General features: G+C 59.7%; 1 protein-coding gene across 13 annotated transcripts in view; it reads left to right on the top strand.

Annotated features, from left to right (window-relative positions):
• SMARCA4 (SWI/SNF related BAF chromatin remodeling complex subunit ATPase 4) overlaps positions 1-24047 on the top strand; it is an 85124-nt gene extending 61077 nt beyond the window's left edge. For 4 of the 13 annotated variants that reach the window (XM_070625484.1, XM_070625485.1, XM_070625486.1 and 1 more), the window contains exons 26-35: positions 751-978; positions 1229-1327; positions 1563-1640; positions 2308-2526; positions 6821-7074; positions 21111-21219; positions 21529-21630; positions 22306-22438; positions 22590-22732; positions 23551-24047. In XM_070625484.1, coding sequence (XP_070481585.1) covers positions 751-978; positions 1229-1327; positions 1563-1640; positions 2308-2526; positions 6821-7074; positions 21111-21219; positions 21529-21630; positions 22306-22438; positions 22590-22732; positions 23551-23583 — 1398 coding nt within the window. In that variant the 3' untranslated portion in view covers positions 23584-24047. The remainder of the gene's footprint in view (positions 1-750; positions 979-1228; positions 1328-1562; positions 1641-2307; positions 2527-6820; positions 7075-21110; positions 21220-21528; positions 21631-22305; positions 22439-22589; positions 22733-23550) is intronic. The other 9 variants (XM_070625491.1, XM_070625492.1, XM_070625493.1 and 6 more) reach the window with 3 other exon arrangements.
• The last annotated feature ends 322 nt before the right edge of the window (positions 24048-24369 follow it).

Genomic DNA, 24369 nt, shown 5'->3' with positions numbered 1-24369 from the left:
GGCACTCCTGTACCCCCCACCAGGTGTGGCCTGTGCCGCCCCCACTGGGGGCCAATTTCAAGTTCAGCCCCACACACCTGCTGGGCCCTGACAAAGGATGTCGCGGGAGCCCTCCTGGCTCTGTGCTGGGCGATGATGCAGGTGGTGGCACACGGCTCCCACTGTCAGAGCTTATTCCACGCCAGGCCCTGGGCCGAGCACCCAGCGCCCATCCGCTTCTCTCATGCACACCGTGGCCACGAGGGGGCCCAGAGCGAATCCTGAGGCTCAGAGAGGTTCGGCCCAGGCCTGGGTTGCACAGTGAGGAAGTAGCGAGCATGGCGAACCAGGAGTTGCCATGCTGCTGTAGCTTTGGTCCCATCCTGTAAAGGCTGCCCTCCCTGGGGTACGGCGGCGCTGAGCACAGGGCCCTCCTGGGCGGGCGAGGGGCCCCTGCAGTCGTGATAGGAACTGCCTGGCAGTGCGCTCCCCTGGGCTGCTCTCCAAACCTGCGCTTTGTCCCGAGTCTCTGTTGACTCCCATTGAGACAGCTGGGCTGGAGGGCCTCAGGGCAGATGGTCCCCGCGCAGCCTCCAGGCCATGGCCCCGAGCGTCCAGCCCGTGCAGCTGCTGGTGGGGCAGGTGGAGTGGCCAGGCCCGAGGCAGGCGCCCAAGAAGCGGAAGGTCCCCGCCTCCTGATGGCCTCGCGAGGTCGAGTTCCCCTTAAAGACCCAAAGAGCCGCTCGGGACTGACAGGCGTCTCTCCCCCAGGACCTGCAGGCGCAGGACCGCGCCCACCGCATCGGGCAGCAGAACGAGGTGCGTGTGCTACGGCTCTGCACCGTCAACAGCGTGGAGGAGAAGATCCTGGCCGCCGCCAAGTACAAGCTCAACGTCGACCAGAAGGTGATCCAGGCCGGCATGTTCGACCAGAAGTCCTCCAGCCACGAGCGGCGCGCCTTCCTGCAGGCCATTCTCGAGCACGAGGAGCAGGACGAGGTGAGGGCAGCGCCGGCCCCGACCCCTCCCCGGCGTGAGTGGTGGACGCATGAGCGGCTTTCATTTTTGTTTTTTTGCCTTTTTTGCACTCTTATTTTTTTTGCATCCCTTTGGAGTAAAGGGAGTGTGGGCTGAAAGGAAAGAGGATGAGTACTTGCTTTTTCTTTGAAGTGGTTTTTTTTTTCTAAACTGCTGGTGAAAGACGCCGGATTGACAGCCCTGGAGACTGAAGTCCTCTATTTATCCACAGAGCAGACAGTGCAGCGCGGGCAGCGGCAGTGCCAGCCTCGCCCACACTGCCCCTCCGCCGGCGGGCGTCAACCCCGACCTGGAGGAGCCACCTCTAAAGGTGAGAGGGTCGTTCAGTCTCCACGCCCATTCAATCCTCGGCTTCTCGGCTGAGACGGCCAGCAGGGCCCGACCCCACGGAGCGTGCGTGTGCGTGTGCGTGTGTGCCTCTCGCTGCCGCGTGGCTCCCGTCCACCGCAGCCGCCCTGGACCGCCAGCTCATCTCCCACGGAGCGCCGCCGCTCGCCTCCGAGCCCGGCCCGCCGCCCTCGCACTAACCCTGTGCCGTCTTCTAGGAAGAAGATGAGGTGCCGGACGACGAGACGGTGAACCAGATGATCGCCCGGCACGAGGAGGAGTTCGACCTCTTCATGGTGAGCGCCCCGCCCTGGCAACAGCCGAGCGGTCTCCTAGCCACGCGAGTGTCCGTGGCGGGTCCCGGAACCTGGGGCAGCCCTCGGGGTGGCCCCACCAGCCCTCCTCATGCCCCGTCTTCCTTCCCTGGCCGCCACCTCCTGGCGTGTCGTAGAGATGGCGGGACACGCACACACACACACACACACTCTTACACACGTGTGCTCATGTGCAGCATGCACACATCCCCTGACCCGTTTGTGGCCCTCAGTCCCACCGACTGCCTGTCCTCCCGGGTCCGATGGCTGATGGGGAGTTAACACTGGCCGAGTCCAAGGGGCAAATCAGGGCTTCGGTCATAGAGATCCTTTTCCCTGCGGGGCAAGCCACTGGCGGCATGGGGTCAGAGGGGGGCTCTCTGCCCTGGCAGGCCTCGCGCCCGCATCCCATTTCGGCTCCTCTTCTGTGACCTTCCCCTCCTTTCCCATTTTCCCCTAGCCGGGGTCTGCTGTCGAAGCCGGGCCGGCACGGCCAGCACAGACCCCAGGGCTGCTATTTGACTGCCCAGTGCTGTTTGCACGTCGGTCCCCGCGGCAGGGACGCAGCCCCTTGTCCACGTGCCCCTCATGTGCCCGCTGGCTGTGCTGTGCTGACGCCTCTCTCCCTCTGTCCCCTCCCGCGCCCCAGCGCATGGACCTGGACCGCAGGCGTGAGGAGGCGCGCAACCCCAAGCGGAAGCCGCGCCTGATGGAGGAGGACGAGCTGCCCTCGTGGATCATCAAGGACGACGCCGAGGTGGAGCGGCTGACCTGCGAGGAGGAGGAGGAGAAGATGTTTGGCCGCGGCTCCCGCCACCGCAAGGAGGTGGACTACAGCGACTCGCTGACCGAGAAGCAGTGGCTCAAGGTACATGCCGGCGAGGGCCGTGGCGGGGCTGCGTGACCGGGCCTCTGCCCGCCGCTTCTCTTGGTCGTTCTCACGAACAGCAGCGAGGCTTCTAACATAGGGACGGGTGCCTACGGACCATGCTCGGTGTCACCTCTGAGTCCGTGAGAGGGAAGGCACAGTGATCAGTTGGTGACCGCCAGGTCACCCTGCCAGGGGTGCGACAGCCGGCAGCTGCCCCGTGAGCTGGACACCCACCCGGCTGTGGAGGGAGAGGGAGCCCCCCAAGGTCGGGTCTGTGGCTACTCTGGGGGCCGCAAGCGCGTCCCCAGCAGCTAGTAGCCGGCCTCACAGCGGCACACAGCTGACACAGGGCTGCAGATGCCCGCTAGGCCCTCCCGCCTCATCCCTGCTCCCCTGCCCCTGCGGGGCGCCTGGCACCAGGGTCAGCATGGGGTCACGTGACGAATCAGACCCTCCCCTGCTCAGGGCTCCGAGCGCCCAGGTGATAAGTAAGAACCAAGCCCTGGGTGGTCCCTGAAGCCACACTTCCCAGAAAGCAGCTCTGCCCTGCTGAGTTCCACACCCAGATGAGCGGTGGTGCTTGCCTGGGCCCCCTCTGGACCAAGTGCGGCCCCAGTGCCGCCTCAGTCTGCGTGGCCCGGTGGCCCCAGCCCCCTGCTGGCAGCTCCGAAGCCCCCGACTCGCGCGCCTGCTGAGCTGTGCATGAAGGGAGGCCATTGCAATGTGCCAGGGGCCCCGCGAACCACGGGGTGGGCGGGCGGGGTGTCCCGTTCCCCAGCCATCAGCCCGGGGCGCCAGGGCCAGGAAGAACACCCCTGTTCTTCCCAAGGAACCTGGGCCCCACCGCCACTCCAGCTCCCGGGGTGTCACCAACCCTACGTTTTAGAGACAGCAGGTGCCTTTTCAAAAGTAGCTAACAATGTAGTAATTTTTGTGCACACTTCTGTTTTTTGGGGATGTAATTTATATACCCCAGAAGTCCCCCATTTGAGGTGTACAGGTCACTGGTTTTCGCATTTTCACAGACTTGTGCTGCCGTCACCCCAGATCAGCGTTAGGACATCCTGACACCCCACACAGGAGCCCTGTCCCCTTCAGCTCCCTTCCCAGCCTCTTCCCTCGGCCTCTAGTGGGCCCTTTTCTGTCTCGAGAGTCTTGCCAATTCTGGACATTTTGTATGAATGAAGTCACACGTCATGTGATCCTTTGGTGTCTGGCTTCCTTCACTTTCCAGAATGTTTTAGAGGTTAATCGTAGCATGTATCAAAACTTCGTTCCTTTTGCTGGCTCAATAATAGTCCCTTGTGTGGCCAGACCATGTTCTGTTTACCAGTCATTAGGTGATGGACGTTGGGTTGTTCCACTTCGGGACCATTGTGAATAGTGCTGCTGTGAACATCCGTGTGTGGGTTTTTGTGAGGACATCCTTTTTGATTTCTCTTGGGTATATACCTAGAAGCAGATCCAGTGGTCATTGTCATTTAACCTTTTGAGGGACTAACAGACTTCCAGAGTGGCTGCACCATTTTATATGCCCACCAGCAGCATAGGAGGGTTTTCCACATTCCTTGCGAGTACTTTCTATCTGTCTTTTTACTTTTTCTTGCTGAGGAAGATTGGCCCTGAACTAACATCTGTGCCAGTCTTCCTCTATTTTGTATGTGGGACGTCACCACAGCATGGCTGACAAGTGGTGTAGGTCCACATCTGGGATCTGAACCGCAAACCTGGGCTGCTGAGACAGAGCGCACCAAACTTTTAACCCCTACGCCACGGGGCCAGCCCCTTACTTCTCTTTTTAGTTGTGGCCATTCTAGCTGCATCAAGTGGTCCGTCATTGTGGTTCTGAATTGCACTCCCCCAGTGGCTGGTGGTGTTGAGCATCTTTTCACATGCTTTTTGGCCACAAGTCTCTTACCAGAGGTCTGATTTGCAAATATTTTCTCCCATCCTGTTGTCTTTTCACTTTCTCGATATTGTCCTTTTAAGCACAGAAGTGATTAATTCTGATGAAGTCCAGTTTATCTGTTTTTCTCTATTTGTTTCTGCTTTGGTCTCATGTCTGAGAATCCATTGCCAAGTCCGAGGTCATGAAGATTCACCCCTGTGTTCTATTTCAAGCGTTTAGAGTTTCAGCTCTTACATTTAGGTCCGTGATCCTTTTGCAGTGAATTTTTGTGGATGGTGTAGGGTCGGGTCCAACTTCATTCCTTCACATGTGGATGTCCAGTTGTCCCAGCGCCATTTGTTGAAAAGACTCTCCTTTCCCCATTGAGCACATGCCTTTTTGTATGTCATACTCAACGGAATTTACATTAGTTGAAAAATACGTGTGGGGCTGGCCCAGTAGTGTAATGGTTGAGTTCACGCACTCCACTTTGGTGGACCTACACACTGCTCATCAGCCATGCTGTGGCGGCGACCCACATCCAAATAGAGGAAGATGGGCACTGATGTTAGCTCAGGGCCAATCTTCCTCAGCAAAAAGGAAATGCATTTGGCCCAGACAGGCTATCTTAGCGGTGGATGTGTAACTGGCAGCCACCCTGATGTCGTATGTACCAAAACCCGTCAGAATGTTCCGGGCTCCTGTCCTGCTGCCTGACCTGCATGTCTGGGCCACAGATCCAGGGACACTGGTGTGGATTCCTGGGCCTGCTCTAACAGTTACCACAAACTGGGGCCTTAGAACAGCAGTAATTAGTTCTCTCCTGGCTCTAGAGGCTCAGAGTCCACAGTCAGGGTGGCAGCTGGGCTGTGCTCCCTGCGAGGGCTCGAAGGGAGGACCCTTCCATGCCTCTTCCAGCTTGTGGTGGCCCCAGCTCCTTCACTCGTGCAGCATCGCTCCAGTCTCTGCCTCCGTCTTCAGCGGCCTCGCCCCCCGTCTCTGTGGCCTTTTCTGCCTCTCCTAAGGGCACTCTCATTGGATTTGGGGCCCACCCTAATACGGGGTGGTCTAATCTCAATCCTTAAGTCATGACATCCGCAAAGACTCAGTTTCCCAGTAGGATCACATCCTGAGGTTCCAAGTGGATGTGAGTTTGGGGGACACTCTTCGACCCCCTGTGCCCCCTGGGCTCACAGTGCATGCCCTCCCACATGTCGATTCTTTCCGTCCCTCCTGCCTGCCGTGTGACCTCCATGCTGTTCCTTTGACCCGGCTGCCGTTCCCTCCCACTGCCTTCCAGATCTCAGCTTAAGTGCCCCCTCCTCCGGGAAGCTCTCCCCGATCCCTGACCAGGACACACTGGCTCCACCATCAGAGCCTCCCTCCTGGCGCTTGACCCACTTGTCACCATGTTTGTGGCGTGTCCGTGTGATCGCTGCCCATCTGGTTCCGCTCAGCCCTGTGTCCTCGGTGCCCAGCCCTGTGCCCGGCTGATAGTCACAGCCACTGAATGCGAGGCACATCCTTCAGGACTGGGCCCTGCCTTCTTCCTGATTCCACGCTCCCAGGGAGACCTGGCTGCCCGTCCCTTTGTTTCCAGGGATAAAACGTGCAAGTTAGTTATCATTGAGAATTAGTCAATTAAGATTATTTTAAAGTTAATATTGTTCCCATTCCTGTCTTTTGAGTCAGCAGTTTCACTTCCTGGAATCTCTCTGCAGGAAAGACTGCTGTTGGTTGTGGCTTTATTTAGCATGGTCCCCACCCCCCAAAAAACAATGGAACCCACCCAAATGCTCAGGAACAGGGAAAGGTTCCATTAAGGCCTGTTATGCGATGAAATAAACAGACCTTACAAATTCTGTTGCAGAAGAACGACAGGAAACATCCCCAGGCTATAGTAAGCAAAAACATGAGTCACGATGGGTGCGTGGGTCTGATTGCCCTGTGCACGTGGCATGGGGGGAGGGGAGAGCCCCGGAGGTGGATGGCGGTGATGGCTGCACACAGTGTCCATGGACCTGATGCCACCAAACTGCACACTTAACAGTGGCCACTTTTCTGTTACGTGTTTTGCCGCAGTTTTAAAAAGATGCGGCGGGTCTAGGGTGGGAGTGCTGCCAGTGTCACTGCCAGGTGGAGGGCTGGCGGGATTCACTCTTCGGGCTCCGCACATGAGGATGTGACTCCTTGATTTGTGAAGTGCACCCATTTATGTGTTAGGACTGACTTGGGGGGGGAGCGGCGTGTGCTGGGGGCGCAGAGCTGGCCTCTCATGCCCTCTCGGAGCCCAGGGGACCCCCGTGCGCGTCCCGCCCCAGCCGGGCCCCCGGGTTCGCGCCGCGGCCTCTGCTTGTCGACCTCGGTGCTGGCTGTCCTATTTTACCACTATTGACCCTGAAGGCCATCGAGGAGGGCACGCTGGAGGAGATCGAAGAGGAGGTCCGGCAGAAGAAGTCGTCGCGGAAGCGCAAGCGGGACAGTGACGCCGGCTCCTCCACCCCGACCACCAGCACCCGCAGCCGCGACAAGGACGACGAGAGCAAGAAGCAGAAGAAGCGTGGGCGGCCGCCCGCCGAGAAGCTCTCCCCGAACCCACCCAACCTCACCAAGAAGATGAAGAAGATCGTGGATGCCGTGATCAAGTACAAGGACAGGTAAGCCGAGGGGTGGGCAGCTGGGCCGGGGGTCCTGGGGGGACCTGCCCAGCCTTCCGTTGCCCGTGGGCCCCTGTCGGTTCGGTTGCTGCCCAGATGGTGGCTGAGTCTCTGTTCTCAGGGCCCCTGCCTTCGTGGAATTCATGTTCTAGAAGCATACAAGCCGTGTCGGCTGTGGGGAGGGAAAATAAAGCATGGTGGGGAGGTCGAGGCAGGAATGTGGCGCTGGAGAGGCGCCCTGAGGGACGAGGTCAGGCAGGTGTGCTCGAGCAGGGGCGTAGTGGCGGAGCGGCTGCGGGGAGAGTGGGGCCGGTGGGTTCGGCCAGTGGCGGGGCGGCTGGAAGGAGAGGAGAGTCTGTGCTGTGATGGGCGCCCGTGTGGCCGTGGTGGGGAGGCGGCGTGGCTGGTGCAGAGAGTGAGCGGCCTCCTCCTCTGACCCTCCCACTTTTGGTGCCCTCTCCCCACGCTCGGGTGACAAGCCTTCTTGGTCTCCCTTGGCCATCACGGGGCAGCCACACGTTGAGAAGACAGGCCAGGCTCCGCCCCAGGCCTTGGGTCTCTGCCCTCACACACGCTGAGTACAGGACACGCCATGCTGTCGGCTGCCGTGGATCCAGTTCCGGATCACAAGGGCCACGGAAATGCTAGGAAGGAAGCGCTGGCTGTCCTGCAGCCCCCAAGGGGCCAAGTGTGCCTTCCGCCCACACAGGGCGGACGTGTGGGCTGCGGGAGGTGGCCGGGGCACAGCTGCTCCTTGCCCAGCACGCGGCTCCTCCTTCCCTCCCTGGTGTCTCAGTCCGCTTTCTGGTCCATACTGGCTGTATGGCTGTCCCCGTAACCGGAGGGTTTACAGATCGATTTGATGCTAATGCTTTGCAGTTGGTCGAGAAGCAAAGGAAGGGGGAGTTTCAGTCTGTCGGACGGAAAGGCGTCGAGGCATGAGCCCACATTCGTCGTTTGGAGGGACGCTTAGCAAGCGTGGAACTTTGGGGCGGTGACGATTGTACTCAAATAAAAGATGCAGATGGCCCTTTAAAAAGCATCTTTTAGGACCGGCCTGGTGGCATGATGGTTAAGTTTGTGTGCTCGGCCCTGGGTAAGCAGCCCAGGGTTCGTGGGTTTGGATCCTGGGCACGGACCTAGCGCCCCTCGGCAGCCACACTGAGGTGGCGTCCCACATAAAGTAGAGGAAGACTGGCATAGATGGCAGCTCAGGGACCATCTTCCTCAAACCAGAAAGAAAGAGTCTTCTATTAGGAGAAGAGAAACAAATGACGGAGTGAAAAAGACACATTCAAGTTCAACTGCTAGGTCTAAAAACGTAGTTAGCGTCAGTACTGAGGAAATGATATTGCACTAATTCAGACTTCACCTTTAAGGCAAATTCCACAAGGAAAAAAGTAGACTAACGGTTGTTTAAAGTACGGAGTGTGCAAAACTTCAGTGGAAACGATGGACCCTGATGTTTCTTTCCCAATGATATCCTTGCAAGGGGACCTTCAAATGATCCAATTGAAGAGGAGCCTTGCAAGTCAGTGGGGAGCGGGGGACGTTTCAGAAAGTCCTGATCTTTTGGATATCCACACGGAGAAGGTGACCCTGACCCCACCTCACGCCATACACATGTTAGACATAAGTGTGAAAGGTAGAGTTGTAGAAGAAAACGTGGGAGAAGATCTTCATGGCCTCGAAGTAGGCATAGACTTCAACAGGACGCAAACGCCACGAGCCATGAAAGACTCCTCAATTAGACTTCATAAAATTAAGGACATGTGTTCATCAAAGGACACCGTCATGAAGAGCCTGAAGACTGCCGCAGGCTGGGAGAAGACAGCCCAGCTTTCAAATGGGCAAAAGGCGTGAGCAGACAGCTCCCAGGTGATGGCCCGATGGCCAGTCAGCGCGTGAGACGGAGCTCGGGATCACTCCGTCGACGTCAGAGCATCAGGAGATGCGCTGTGAAATGAGGAGGAGGTGCCCTCGCTGCCGGCCAGGATGGCCAAGGTTCCTCTGTGTGTCGGCAGGGCCGGAGCCGCTGGGCCGCACGCTGCCTCCGGGAGCTCTTGGCAGTCTCCCCTGAAGCCCTCCAGACAGAGAAGCTTCTGACCCCGCAGCTCCAGTCCCAGCTGCAAACCCCAGAGAGCCGAGCGCCCACATCTGCCAAAGACGGGGACACGCAGGTTCACTGCAGCCGCGGCCATGACGGCCCCAGACGGAGCAGCCCCGTGTCCACCCCCGGAGGATGGGTCTGTGGTGGCCTAATCAGATGGCAGAGTTCTCACAGCAACGGAAACAGACACGCTACTGCCCCATGGAAGAATCTGCAGGCTTTTGTTGAATGAAAGAAGCCAGGCACTAATCAGTACCTACTGTGTGCTTCCAGTTATAGGGGGTTCGGAGGCTGACCCACAGTGATGGGCATCCAGCAGTGGTTCCCTCGAGACGGGGGATGGCAGGGAAGGGGCATGAGGGAGGGGATGCTGGGATTATTCCATCTGTGGATCTGGGTGTGTGCCTGAAAACATTCGGCGAGGTGTACACTGAAGATACGTGCACTTCCCTGTATGACGTTACACCGTGGTTAAAGAACAGAGACATGGGACCAGCCGGGTGGCAGTCGTTAGCTTCGCGTGCTCCACTTCAGCGGCCCGGGGTTTGTCAGTTTGGATCCTGGGCACAGAGCTATGCACCGTTCATCAAGCCATGCTGTGGCGGTGCCCCACATAGAAGAACTAGAAGTACTTACACCTGGGATATACAACTATGAAGTGGGGCTTTGGGGAAGAAAAAGAAAGAGGAAGGTTGGCAATGGATGTTAGCTCAGGGCCAATCTTCCTCACCAAAAAAACAAACAAAAAAAAGACACTTGGAAACAGCATCAGGAACTTGTTGAGAAGGCCTTGAATATTTTCCCACTAAAAAAGATGTCAAGTGTCAGTCCACTTTCTCAGTCATCCTACAACTTACTGAAAAGGCCTTCTGAGCATATTTAGCTGTATGTCATGTGACAAAAGAGAGAACGGCTCCCCTAGCTGCTGCCAGCGACCGTTCTTCCAGCCTATGCAGTACCGGGTCGTAAACCAGACAACAAATGTCCAAGGGGTCCATGACTTCTTGTGGAGACTGTTCTGTTGCAGGATGCTGAGACCCCGTTTGAGGAGCGCACCCCTGCCGGGGTCACAGCCACGGGGTGGACACCTCGATGGAGGGTTGGATGCGTGGTTCCATTCAGCCGCACGTCCTCCTGGCATGGCCGGCGTTGCCGAGCTGAGCCCTTCCTCAGGCTGGGAGGGGCAGTGGAGGAGGGCAGGTGGGTCAGCAAGTAGACCGTTGGAGGAAGCGCCCACGTCCGGCTCTGAGCAGTGTCGGGTCCTAGGCTGGTGCGGCCCTCGCTCTCTGCTTTGCCGCTGGTCGCTCAGGAAGAGATCAGAGGACAGAAACTCAGGACAACAGTCGCACTGTCCTGGGTGAACAGTTCCCTCATGGCAGACACTTTCAAAGATGATGTTTGGACACAAGGTTGACCTGTTTCATGGGCAGTTTGACATTAGCAAACAAAACTTGAAACCACGAGGAAAACAAGTGTGTGACTTTAGGCGAGTCCCTACACCACCCTGACTTCTGACGCCGACCGCAGAGTTCAGGGGTCCCCAAGACCACCCTCAGGCTCAGTAATTCTCTCGAAGGATTCTCAGAACTCTCTGGAAGCTGTTCTTCTCACGATTGTGGTTTATTACAGCAGAAGGAGACAGGTTAAAGTCAGCCGAGGGCAGAGGCGCGGGGCAGCATCCAGGAGGGCTCCGCTCACAGCTCGCCGTCCTCTCCCACGGGGTCGCACGCAGTGCTGGCTCTCTGGCAGCGTGGTGAGACAGCCGCACAGAGCATCGCCAGGCAGGGCAGCCTTGGCTTCCGGAGTTCTTACTGGAACTTGGTCATGTGGACGCGCCTGAATGCCCACGTGGCCCACCTGGTCTCCAGCCCCTCTGTGGGCTGCGCTGACCCCACGGGGCCCAGCGCCCCTGCCCTGAATCGCAGTTTTAGTCTGTCTCGGTGCAAGGCTTCCAGGTAAACAGGCGCCCGGGCGTCAGGCAGGACGTTCCAGGGGCTGTGAGATCAGCTCCCAGGAGCCAAGGCCAGAGGCCAGGCCTCCGTCTGGGCCAGGTTAAATTCTGTATGACACCCCTGGAAGGTTCTGAGGAACTGGCCACCATTCCCCCAAAGGGAACCAGAGTGGAATCAAACTGGAGGGAGCAGATGTGGCCTTGCTTGTCTCACACTTCCAGTGGCTCCTTTCCAGAAGAGGAAATGAGACATTTGGATCTAAAAAAAAAAATGCCATCCTTCCAGCACCCCATAGTTCTCTGGACTCTGTATTTGAGTTCACGGTGGCTCCCGAGGAAGAATGAATTGTTGCAGCCGGTTCTTCCTGCCCACCCAGGAATGATCACAGGCCGGGGGCATCGCTTGGATTCGGAGGGGGGCCGAGCAGGGGGCGTGGTGCTGCTGTCTGCGCCCCCGTGGCCCTGGGGAGAGTGGGCTTGCAGGCCTCCGCCCGGCTCTGCTGCCCTGTTCCTCTTCCCTCCCCGGGCCCCACTCCAAATGTTGCTTTTGATTGCACGTTTCAAGATACCTCCACCTCCTTCCCGCCGTGTTGTGTCGAGATACCAGGGCTTCTGTGTATATTGCCTTCGTGTTTCCATCCTCCTGCACGTACCCGCGATGTCTTGATGAGGAAGCTTCGCTCCCTTCCCGTGGGTTCAGATTCAGGGCTGCCTCGCCCACCTCCCCGGGGCCCCATGTGCCCTGGCAGTGGCGCCCCCCCCAGAGTTGGGTCTTCCGCCTTTGTCGCCTCTGTGAGAATGCACTTCCTGCTGTGGGACCCCGATACCGGGCCACTGACAGGTGCTGGCACAGGCAGCCCTGGGGTCTGGCCTGGCCTCCAGGAAGAGTGCGCATGAGCACAGGCAGAGGGGACAGCATGCGCGGAGGCCTGCAGACCCAGTGCACAGCCGGCCCGGGACCCCAGGCAGCCGAGCAGGGTCATGTGCAAGGGGGAACGAGCCTGCTCTCTGGGCCTCTGGGCACCTTCTCCTGGATGGTTGGAAATCTCAAATTGCCTCGAGAAACCCGTGGGGCACCAGCCAGAGTTGAAACTGGAACCAGAAGTTAAGTTGGAAGTAGAGATTTTGACTTTCAGATCCAAACTTGTAGACCCGTTGGGCACAGGCTCCTGGGTCAGGCTGGGAACTTGTCACAGGGCTGCGTGCCGCCAGTTGGTGTCTTCGTCCCTGGATCCTTTAGGGGGCGGTGGCTGGTGACCCAGGCACTGGGGCACTGTGTCCAGATGCCAGTCGGCAAGTATGCTCCAGGGCACACCCCTCGGCGCCTCTGGGAAGCTCTCAGAGGAGTGCATCTGCAGGAAGAGGGCGCCTCAGGACCTCCTGGGACCCTCAGGCTGCTCACGAGGCCGGGGTGGAGAGCTCGGCGCTTCTCAGCCCCGGGGCAGGATTGTGGCTGCCGTGCGGACCGCATCTGGCAGTGGGGGTGTGTCTGCGCCAGTCGCCTGAGCCCCACGGCGCCCAGGTCCCGGAAGACAGCGTCTGTGTTCTCAGGAGATGCTCAGAAAGGTGGTGGTGTGTGCAGGCCGCCCCTTGGGGCCCTCCTTCCCCTGCCGGGAGGCGCTGACTCTAGCGGCTAAGGGCCTTGAGCGTCAGAGAGATCTGGATTCCACGCGCATCTCTGCAGCACAGAGGTGGAAGGCCCTACGTGGGGTGAGGAGCCCCCAAATGAGAGAACGTGGGCCAGGTATGCAGCCCGGAGACCCCCCAGCATCCGCTGTGGCTGACAGAGGGCATGGCCAGCCCTGTGGTGGCAGCACCGTCCCTGTGCCCTGCGGGAGCCCCGCACTCCTGGTAAAATCAGAAGCACTTGGCTCTTCAGGGTTGAAAGGTTGTACCTTGATTTTCAGGAAAAACTGGGGCAATGTAGCGGCCCCAGGGAAGGTCGGCGGCCTCAAGCCTTGTGCAGTAGAGGTCCCCGCAAGGGCTCCAGTGGCTCCCGGCCCCTCCTGCAGGAGGGGAGGGCAGGGCGGGGGCAGGTCTGGGAGCCCCTTCCTGAGGGCCCGGGAGGCCTCGCTTCCCAGCCTTGAGGCCGGTGGCCCTGGGTGCGGAGCCCACTCCGGGAGGAGAAAGGCCCTCCGCCTGCAGATTCAGGTCTGGGGTCACACTCTTTGCCCGGGCCCCGCTCTGGCCCAAGGACAACGAGGTGAGATGCCCTGGTGAGTGTGCTGGTCCCTGTCACCGAGCCCGGGCTGGCCTGAACATGGATGCCAGGGGCGGAGGGCCCAGTGGGGCTCGAGGCCAAGGGAGGATTGGCCCAGGCAGCTCTCGAGCCGGGCTGAGGTTCTGAGCCTGCTGCAGAATTTGCTGGAAGCAGCTTCTCCTGCCTGTTTGTCATCCTTCCGGTTCCACCCCCAGGCTGCCCTCCCTGCTGGGGATCGATCACCACAGCAGAGATGGATCACGCCAAGGACAGCAGGGCCGCTGGGCTAGAAGGGTCTTAACACCAGGAGTCCATGAAACCTTAAAATGGCTCTGGAACGGATACCTGTACTTGGGGACGAGCCGATTGGGTGAGCGGGTCACGCCTGACACTCTGCCCTCTGCCTCCCTCGGAGGCTGGGAGAGATCCTTCTAGAGCGTGCCGTGCATTTCAGCAAGCGCCTGTTCCTCTGCACACAGGGAAAGCAGTAAAGGAACGTTCACAAAAAGAGAAGACAGCAGCTCAGACAGGAGGCATGAAACGCAAAAGTCAAAACGGCTTAAAAATAAAAGACAAGAAAGAGGAAAAGGATGGGGAAAGAGGTCCAAAACCAAGGTTGAATAAATGAGAAATCACAAAAGATATGTAAAATTAAGCCAAGAGATACATAAAAGAATAGAAAGGTGAATTGAGAAACGTCGGACTTGTGAGGTGAAACCAGTTGGAAATCAGTTAAGAGTTAAATAATAAGTCAGGTGTAAGTTAACTGAGGTTAACAATTAGCAGGAGGGAAGGCAGAGAGTGGGTGTGTGGCCTTGGCAGATGCGGAGGGGGTGGGTGGCCCTGTCCGGCCGCAGCCCAGTGTCCAGCTCGCCAACCCCCGGACACCCCCGACCCGTTCCTCCGGGTAGACCAGCAGGCCCAGCGCCCTTCTCCCTGGTCCTTGGAAATGGTCTTCGCAGTGCCGTGAGCAGCTCACGGGCACTGTTCTTTGTGCTGGTCACCACAGCCCATGTGTCCTGAGCGCCTGCCGCAGCAGAGCAGGCCGCACCACCAGCCTCGGGGCGTTCCGGGTCTTGGGGAAGCCAGCAGGCGCGCGGGGAGTAGCTGCCGCAGCTGGGAGCATGCCTGGGTTGTGACCTCACTTCTGCTGCTTCCCATGTGACCCTGGGCCGGGCCTCTCCCTTCTCCAAAGCTCAGGGTCTCACCCCCAAAAGGAGGGTTTCAGGCTAAGTGGTCTCCTAGGTTGAGGGGATGTCACGCTCTCTGAAGAATGAGATTTGGGTTTCCTTGTTGGACGGTGTTGAGAAACACGCTCTGAGATGTGTCATGGGCTCGTTAGAAACTTAAGTCAGTGTCGTAACCCGCAGCCCGTCTGGCTCCTTGGCACGCTGACCCCACAGTGACCCCACAGTGAGGCGTCCCCACTCTGCTCCTTTGCCAGAAGAGCGCTGAGAGCACAGGGCTGACGGCCACAGGCGTGTCGTTGGCGGCTTCATTGGTGGATGTCGTTTTCTTTCAGTCGCCCGTGAGTCCGAATTTTTTCTGTACCGCACAGTCATAAATCCCACACTCTGACTGGCATTTTAGGGCTGACGCCTGGCGAGCGGAGGCTCTGTGCATTTCTAAGTGAGTGCATCTTCCCCAGATTCCGCAGTTTTCTAACCCTCGAGACAGCCCTGACTTTGTAATGTGTCAAAAAATTGCACCTTGGAAATCATTTTGTGCTCATAAAGAACCTTTTGGACGTGTTTCGTTCTTTCATTTTCAGCTGTCTGCAGGACCTTCTGAGCTTCCATTTCAGATCAATGTTCTGCTAAGGCAGTTTTGAAATCTCGAGCTGCTTCTATCTAGGACATTTGCTGTCCCAATTCACGGGCAGGGAGTTAAAAGGGATGATGGCCCTGGGACTAACCGGTGTCCTTGAGAGATCTCATTGGAAGATGGTTTGAACTGGACTCTGGGCAGGAGAGCAGGGCTGAGGGACGAAGAGGAAGCCTTTCCAGGCAGGTGGAGACCACTTCCATGCTCCACAAGTAGGGTCCATCTGGAGCGCCATCTTCACTTGATTGCTTCTGCCTGCCTGAGGCTGTTGGGGCTCAAGGGCTGGTGCTGTGATCCGTTTGCAATGTCTGCCCTGGTCAGAGGATTAGGAATTGAGGGCCCCAGGCAGCAGGTTACCACTGCCCCATACACACGCCCTTTCTGTGGTTTTTAGGGTTCACACCGGGGGTCAGCAAACCAAATCTGGCCCACCGCCTGTATGTACAGCCTGGGAATTAAGAATGTTTTTTTCAGATGATTTTGAGAAAATTAAAGATGATTTCATGACGCGAGATTGTGAAATTCAGATTTCGTTGTTCATAAATGAAGTTTCATTGGAACACAGCTAAGGCCCATTGCCTACATATCGCCTGTGGCTGCTTTTGTGAAACAATATCACCATTGAGTAGACGTGACAGACGTGGTGTGACCCACAAAGCCAACAACATTTACAGTGGCTGTTCAAGAAAAAGCTGGCTCACCTGCATTGGGAGCAGCGAGTGGGAAAGGCGGGAGCCTCGGGGACCTGTGCTCGAGTCCTGCCTGCCTCGCGTTTGCTGTGTGTCTGTAGGCAGCTCTCAGAACCTCTCTGGTTCTCCCTCTTACAGAGGGCTGTGGATGGCTGGTCCCTTAGGTACTGAGAGCTGTTCTGTCCTGTGCAGGGCGCTCTCAGTCCCTCCTGCTTCTTTCTGCTCCTCCTCCGCGTGTCGTGCTTTTGCTTTAAGGACAAACCCGGTAATCTAATTGAAGAGACACGTCCATTTGGATTGGGGGCTGTGCATGTCGGGAACCTAGTTCTAGGCCCCTTGGGCAGAATGGGGACTCCTTGGTCGGGGGCACGGGGAGGACTTACCAAAGACCAGCTCTGGGCCCCATCCTCGAGGCCTCACACCCAAGAGGGGAGCAGCTCTGTGATCCCAGCGCCTGGGAAAGTCCCAGGGAAGGGCTCCGATTGGCTGGCTTGTGTCCCAGGCCCTTGCCTGGACCAGTCACTGCGGCCAGGCGGGCTCAAGGCTGTGCCTGGTCCGGCCCAAGTCCTGGGGAGAGGTGGGGGCTCGATGCTGGGCGGCCCCACCAGAACCCGGGGCTGGCACGGGGGAGGGCGCCCTGCCAGTGAGAGGCAAGCGCCCTTGGGGCGGGTGAATGATAAGGGTCCCCAGCAGGTTCCCCGGGCCCCAAGGAGAAGGTCTTCTAAGACTAGACAAGCCCCCCACTGCGTGCCCCCGCCCATGGGGCTAGACTACTGCCACAAAGCTCCTTCCGTGAGAAATTACCGCCAGGCTAGTCGGGGGCGGAAGTAAGGTTCCAGGCAAGGCCTTGGTCACTCTGAGCCGCCCCATGTCCCCTGGCCCCTCGTGGTGGTGGGGACAGGGTGGTGCAGGAGGCTGAGGGAAGGGCCTGCCCTGGGGGCTCACGTGGAGGCGCGGGAGAATGGCGTCCTCATCGTCATCCTCGTCGTGTTGCTGCTGTTGCCCAGCCCTGGGCAGCCGGGCTGGAGGCGTGAGGCCGGGCGGGCACTCCCCTCGTGTTGAACTGGGCTCCTGGGCTCATCCTGACAGCTCAGGATCCTTCCTGGCTCCTGCACTCCCGTCCTCACCCCTGCCGGGCCGCCGGATGAGGCCAGGGCTTGCAGATGGAGCCCAAGCCACCCTGCCCCGTCAGCTTCTCCACAGCAGGTGTCCCAAGACAGGAGGTGCTGCGGGCACGCGGGGCGCTCTGGGCAGCGGGCTCCTCGGAGTCACTGCCGGAGTCTTCTGGCCCAGGTGGTGCCACTCGGGGTGGGGGCGACGAAGCACCCTTGGCCAGAGGCAACCTTGGTGAGACCGGGTTCAAGCCGTGCTCCGTGACCCCACGACTTGCACCCTGAGCTAGTCTGCCTTCAGTCGGCAGGTGGTTATTAAGCACCGCTGTCCAGCAGGCTTTGTTTCCGACGCCCAAGACGGAGCGGCGAATAAACTAGGCAGCGCCTCTGGCGTCTGGCTCATGTTCTGAGGGGGAAGACAGACAGACACGAAGGATGTGGCGGTGCAGCTGCTATGGGCAAAATCTAAGCAAGGTGACCAGCCTGCTATCTGGTAATGTAAGAAGGTTAAAACGTCAAAGCTTCTAGAAGAGAGCGGAAGACCGCTGTGACCTTGGGTAGGCAAAGATTTCTCTAACAGGACAGGAAAAGCACCAAGTATGAAAGGAAACACTGACATGTTGGACTTGGATGAAAACAGATCCAGAGGCCAGCCCCGTGGCATAGCGGTTAAGCGCTCCGCTTCATCCGGGGTTCGTGGGTTGGGATCTCGGGCACCGAGCTGCACATGGCTTGTCAGCCACGCTGTGGCAGCATCCCACATACAAATTAGAGGAAGATTGGCACAGAGGTTGGCTCAGGGACCATCTTCTTCACCAAAAAAACCCACGAACAGCTAAAATCCATTCGTCAGAAGACACCGTGCAGAGAGGAAAAAGACACCACAGACTGGAGAAGGTGTTGGCAATAAACGGGTCCGACGGAGCGCTCCAGGGGGAGTACGACGGAGCAGGCACTGCCGGAGGGGGCCCTCAGACAACCAGCTTGCCTGGGAGAGGGCGACCAGTGTCACCGCTCACCAAGGAAATGGGGATTCAAACCACACGGAGGTCCCAGGTCACACCCAGGGTGTGGGGCGGCCCCATCGAGGGGGAGCCACAGCAGCAGGGCAGCTGCGGAGAGCCGGGACGAGGAAGGCTCGCCACCACCCAGGAGTGAGCGGAGTGTCCCCCGAGGTGACCAGCACTCCACCCTCAAGTGTCTTCCCAAAGGAGACGCGAGGCCCCCACTTGGACACGAGTGTCCGCAGCCACTCGCTTATAGTATCCACAGCCGGGCGTGAGGCAGCCTCGGACCCTGTGCTGCTGCTCCGCACGCTGACGGGCAGATCTCACAGACTGCGCTGAGGGGCGACCAAGCCTGCGAGCTCAGCCCTTGGGGACCTGTGAAATCAAGTTCGAGAGGCCAAGCCAGCCAGGTGCCAGAGGCCAGTGCTCCTGGGAGGCGTGGGCGCCAGGCGTGGAAGCCCGCGCCCCTGTCTGACCCCTCGAGTGTTGTCTGTATGAGGGGTGCGCAGGCGGGCGGGTCTCAGGGACCTCGGGGAGAGGTGGCACTTGTGCTCGTTGTGTCCGGAAGCTGGGGCTTCTGGGGAGCGGCGTCCCAGTCCCTGAGGAGGCTGAGGAGTGGAGAGAGGGATGCAGAGGGCGGAGGGCTGGGCAGCCAGCGGGAGGACTAGGGTTTTCTTCCCAGTGAGGTGGGGGGCAGTGGCATCTGCACCTCCAATCCCGGGCGTGAGGGGCTGGCAAGCAGGCCTGGGCGGCTCTTGGTCACAGCCACCCCTGGTGTGCGTGGGGGACCTCTCCAGGGCACTTCCCAGGATTAAAAATGACATCTGGGGGCAGGCCTGATGGCTGAGTGTTTAAGTTTGCACGTTCTGTTTCAGTGGCCCGGGGTTCACAGGTTCAGATCCCAGGTGCAGACCACAGACTGCTCACCAGCCGTGCTGTGGCAGTGACCCACAGCCAAAGAAAGTAGAGGAAGATGGGCACACATGTCAGCTCAGGGCCCGTCTTCCTCACAAAAAGAAACGAACAAAAAAACAACCACATCTGAAGACTTTGGCACCTAAAAGCAGTGGCTTCCCAAGGGGTTTTCACTGTCTCCGGGGAGAGTTTTCAAGCCCTGCGTCCTGGCACCCTGGCCTCCTCCACGCACCCAGCTCCAGGCTGGCCGCACGGGGCTCATGTCACCGGGAAGGGCCGTTGGGCAGGGCTCAGGGCCCCCTCCCTCCAGAACGCGAGTCCCCCAGAGGCCTAGAAGAGGAGCCTGCTGTCCCCCGTGCTTCACTCTCTCCAACAACCTCTTTGTTGGAGAGGGAGTTTTGTTGTAAGGGCCCCCCGCACCCTGAGTCCCGGCCGCTCATGTGGATGAGCACGGGGCACACAGCGGGCAAGCCTGGCCTGGCGCCGCGGCCAGGGCTTTACCAGCTGGGGGTCTGCGCCCGCGAGCGTGCTGTGAAGTGAGGTGAGTGGGTCACAGCTGGCCTTTCTGGTGGGAATAGAGCAGAAACGTCTGAGTGCATTGCAGTCGTAAGGGAGCTGCTGTCACGTCACCTTTGCGGGGGTGTGTCCTGGCTCGGGGTGAAATGAGTGCCGCCGGCGCCGCGGGAAAGTGGGGTGACTGCCGTTGGATGAGAGCCGAGAGCTCTATGCCTAGAAGGTTCCCGGGGAGGGCAGGCTGTGAGGAGCGGGCGGGCTGTGGCCCAGGCCTTGCCTGAGCCGGAGGCACAGAGACCCCGGAGCGGAGGGGCCTGACGTCTTTCCCGTCCCCCCGCGTCTGCTTCTCCCAAGTGGAGCAGCCACCACGTCCGCTTCTGGAACCAATGCAGCAAATTCCAGTTGTCTGTGGCCAAACCACCCACCAGCGTGTTCAGGAGCGAAAGGAAGCCTGTGCCCTGGGGAGGGGAGGGGGCGGGAGTGGTGGCCTCAAGGGGGCAGGCCCTCCCTTGTCTGTGACCGCTCGGGTCCCCCAGGGGGCAAGATGTGGCGGAAGAGGCAGCCTGGAAGGACGGGGCGCCAGAGCCCTGAGGGGAGCCTCAGTTTCCCCATCGCAACAATTGGAGTAACAGAGTTTGAGAGGCTGCGTCAGGTTGGCCGAGGCAGGTCGGGAGCCGGGACCGGGTCCAGCCCCGCCTCAGGATGCGCAGAAACGCCAGCAAGCGGACACCGCCCGCGCTGCTGCCTCCAGGAGGCGGTCCCAGCGGAGCTCTGTGAAATCGGGGCGTCCAGCACAAGCCCGGCTGGCAGCGTGTTGTCACTGCCGCCCTCGGGGACCGTAAACAAGGCGGGAGTGGTGCATCCCGGATACAGAGCCGGGATGGGCGCTGGGCTGCGCCAGCCATCCATAGGTCAAGCCGTGGCCACCATGGCCAGAGCATGCGGGGCTGGGTGAATGGGGACCCGCAGAGCAAGGCAGCCACCGAGGTCACCAGGCTCCGTCAGGCTGACGGAGCAGAAAGAGAAACTGAGGCTGCTGCTTTTGGCTCGTAAAGCCCTGCTCCCTCCCTCGGGCAGGCCCAGGAGGGACGAGGCCTCTGAGCTCCTGACCCTGGCACAGCCTGGCTCAGGTGGTGCGACCTGGTGGCCGAGCGCACAGGTGCCCACAACAGGGAGGGCAGTTGTGTCTCATTTCTGCTCCTGTGCAGAACAGGTGCTTTCCCTGTGGAAAGGCCTAGAAAGCAGCGTTGGTCCTTCATCAGCGTCCTGCTGGGAGACATCTTTCTCCCGCAGTTTTTGCCCAATTCTCGGAAGTTCGCTGCTCCTGAGTGTCGTCCGCAAGAGACGCCACGTGCTTGTGCAAACTGGTGTCTGAGCCCCAGTGCCGACCGCTCCCGACATGGCCCGCTTTTGAAGTCCTGAACAGATGGCTGTGGTGCCACCTCTTTTGAGGCCCTGGCTGGCTGCGTTCAGCATGCGACCTTCCTCCAGGGCCTGGGTGGCGGGCAGGGGAGCGCAGAGCCTGGCTCAGATGCATCCTGGGCCTCTGTGCGCACGGCTGCCTCTCAGGAAGGTTCCAGAATGCATGGGACAGTACGTGTTCAGGAAATAACTCCTGGGTCTGCTTTGAATTTCTTGCCCTCTCTGCCCTCAAACAACGGGGGCGGGCGGCCCAGGCGGGGGCTCCGCGAGTGACACGCAGTGTCCCCCTGCAGTAGCAGTGGACGCCAGCTCAGCGAGGTCTTCATCCAGCTGCCATCCCGCAAGGAGCTGCCCGAGTACTATGAGCTCATCCGCAAGCCCGTGGACTTCAAGAAGATAAAGGTACCGCAGGGCCATGCCGGCGTGGGGGGGGCCCTTGGCCAGGCCCCGGTTGTGGGATCTTGGGGTTCCTCGTGGCCTCGAGGGTCCCAGGGATGTGTCAGTGGGTGGCCGGCATCTGGGGCTCCTTCGAGGTCACGCACAGCCCAGGCCTCGTCCTGCGCCTCTTGTGTTCAGGGCTCCTGGGCCTCCGAGTCTGCACGGAGGTCCCCGAGCCCCGGCTGTGACCTCGTGAGGCGGAGGGCCTCCTGTCCCAGGGTCCCCAGGCCCGAGGCGGGTCCCGAGCTGAGGCCACTCCTCCCGTGCCCACAGGAACGCATCCGCAACCACAAGTACCGCAGCCTCAACGACCTGGAGAAGGACGTCATGCTGCTCTGCCAGAACGCACAGACCTTCAACCTGGAGGGCTCCCTGGTAAGGAGGCGCCTGGGCCAGGGCCCCACTGCCAGCCTTCGCCACCCTCACGGCTGCGCCCCAAACCAACCCAAACCCTGGCTCCCTTTTGAATTGACTGATTTCTTACAAATCCCAACAACTGGGAGTATCTTAGCAGTTACAAAAGTGTGTGTCCTCACTGACAGAAACCAGAAACACAACAAGCAAATGAGAGGCAGGAGGCTCGGCCCCATTCACGTCCTCTGCCCCAGGAGGACCCTGTGAGCATCGGCATATCTGTGGGAATTTTACTGTGAATTCCCTCGGGATGCCCTGGAAAGGAGTTGCATGGCCATGTGCCTTCTGATGGAGTTAACACATACACACCCGCAACCTCAACTTAGCGAAGTTTTCCCGAGTGTGTCTGGGACAGGTGCCTCCTGGGAAGGAGATTATACGGCCATAGTTTGGGGGGCTGCTGGCTGAAACAAGGGACATGTGTTTATGATGTTACTGCAGACCTTGTCAGAGCCTTTAAAACTGGATGCTCCCTGTGATTCTTCAAAGGGAGGGAGGAACCTACGGCTGTTCCTAATGCACACACCTGACCTTTGGTCTGGGACCCCCGCCCCACACGGGCTCTCCAGGCTGGGCTGGGCAGGGCGGGCAGTCCCCCTGGAGCCGCGGCCCACTCGAGCCCCGTGTCTCGCCCAGATCTATGAAGACTCCATCGTCCTGCAGTCCGTGTTCACTAGCGTGCGGCAGAAAATCGAGAAGGAGGACGACAGCGAAGGCGAGGAGAGCGAGGAGGAGGAGGAGGGCGAGGAGGAAGGCTCCGAGTCCGAGTGTGAGTCCCGGGGCCGGGCCAGGGGCTCGGGCTGGGGCGGCCCAGGAGGCCGGCGTGCACGCCCGCTGGAGGGGACCCGTGGCCGCACAGCCCCATCGTCCCCCGCGCTCTCCCTAGCTCACGCCCGCCTTCTTTCTCTCTCCCCCTGCAGCCCGCTCGGTCAAGGTGAAGATCAAGCTCGGCCGGAAGGAGAAGGCGCAGGACCGGCTGAAGGGGGCCCGGCGGCGGCCGAGCCGAGGGTCCCGGGCCAAGCCGGTGGTGAGCGACGACGACAGTGAGGAGGAGCAGGAGGAGGTGAGGCCCTGAGTCCCGGGCAGGGGCAGCAGGGGGCCGGGGGAGGTCTGCTCATTGGAGGAGAGACGTTCTGACTGCCCTGCTCCCCAGATGGGGAAACTGAGGCTCAGCATCACATGGCTTGTGGCTTAAAACCAAGTCCGCATGTCCCTTGAGCCAGTGCCCCTAGCACTGGCGGGCGTCTGGGGACAGGACGGGCCTCCCACCCTGCTCCCCCTGCAGCAGCCCAAGACACCAGGGCTGCCGTGCTGAGGCCTGGCGGGCTGGGTGTTTATCAAGGTGGCGTCAACAAATCCCACGACCCCCTGGGCCAGCCTGGTGGCATAGCCGTGAAGTGTGTGCCTCTTCAGTGGCCCGGGGTTTTTAGGTTTGGATCCCGGATGTGGACCTTACATGTGGCGCATCAGGCCACGCTGTGGCGGCGTCCCACATACACATTATAGAGGAAGATGGGCACAGATCTTAGCTCAGGGCCACTCTTCCTCGCCCAAAAAAGATGATAAAAATAAAAACAATAGAATGTTCATCTGGAGGAGCAAGGATCTTCCGTGGTCAGGAGTGACCAAGGAGGTTTTGCAGCCGCAGGTCAGGGGCACAGGGACAGACACACAGCAGGGAGCAGGGAGGCCCAGGGACCCGTCCTCAGGAGCTGAGTGACACTGAGGTTTGGCCCTGGCTGCAGGGGCTGAGGGCAAGGCCCCCCGGCTCCAGCCTGTGCGCTCACTTACACCCGGGCAGGCGGTTCTGCCCACGTCAGGGTTTCAGTTAATAGACCCATGGAGAGCCGGCTCACCGCTCCCCTCCTGTCGCCCCTCCAGGACCGCTCAGGAAGTGGCAGTGAGGAAGACTGAGCGCCGACATTCCAGTCTCGACCGCGAGCCCGTCGCTCCGGGGCCGAGGCAGCATAGCCAGTAGCAGTAACGGGTAGCAGCAGAGGTAGTTTCCGCCCGGGGTAAAGTGTATAAACGTGAATCTTCCATATTTATACGGCAGAGAAGACTGGGACTGTTTGTGTCCGGCCCTGTCCCGGCCTCGCTAGCGCGTGTCACGCATTAAGTGTTTGAACGAGAGACAGAACCGTGCGGGGCCCATGCGACGCCTGTTTTCCTTGTCCTTCCCTGGCAGTGCTGATGCGGCCGCAGTTTGGGGTCACTGTAGTTGAAGCCGTGGATGCATGTCTGTAGCCGTCCACTCCTCGTACTGTATTTTTTTGGACAGGTCACACTCGCCGGGGCCCGGGCACCACAGGCCCGGCGGGCTATGTCAATGTCACTGGATGTCAAACAGTAATAAATTAAACCGACAGCAAAACTCACAGCCTCGCCTTCTGGTGGATTCATTCCTGGCTTCCTGTGCCGTGGCGGTTCAGGGCCCCAGAGCCCCCTGGGGGCCAGTCCTCCTGTCACACGGAGGGCACTGAGGCCCAGGCAAAGGGAGGGACCGTCAGACCACAAGCTCCGGCTCTTGGCCCTCCTAGGGCTGTTGCCATTCTCCGTTTGTCCCCTGACCCTGTCACACAGGGCACGAGCAGCTCGGCCCCCTTCTTGCCCGCAGCCAAGGCGGGGTGGGGAGATGGGCACGGAGACAGGAGGTGCCACACACAGCGGTCAGGGCCGTGACGTGGGAAGCCCAGGGCA

The sequence above is a fragment of the Equus przewalskii genome, chromosome 6, assembly GCF_037783145.1.
Source record: "Equus przewalskii isolate Varuska chromosome 6, EquPr2, whole genome shotgun sequence".
NCBI classification, from domain to species: domain Eukaryota; kingdom Metazoa; phylum Chordata; class Mammalia; order Perissodactyla; family Equidae; genus Equus; species Equus przewalskii.
Note: the sequence above shows the minus strand (reverse complement) of the source record. Positions and strands in the feature narration are given on the sequence as shown.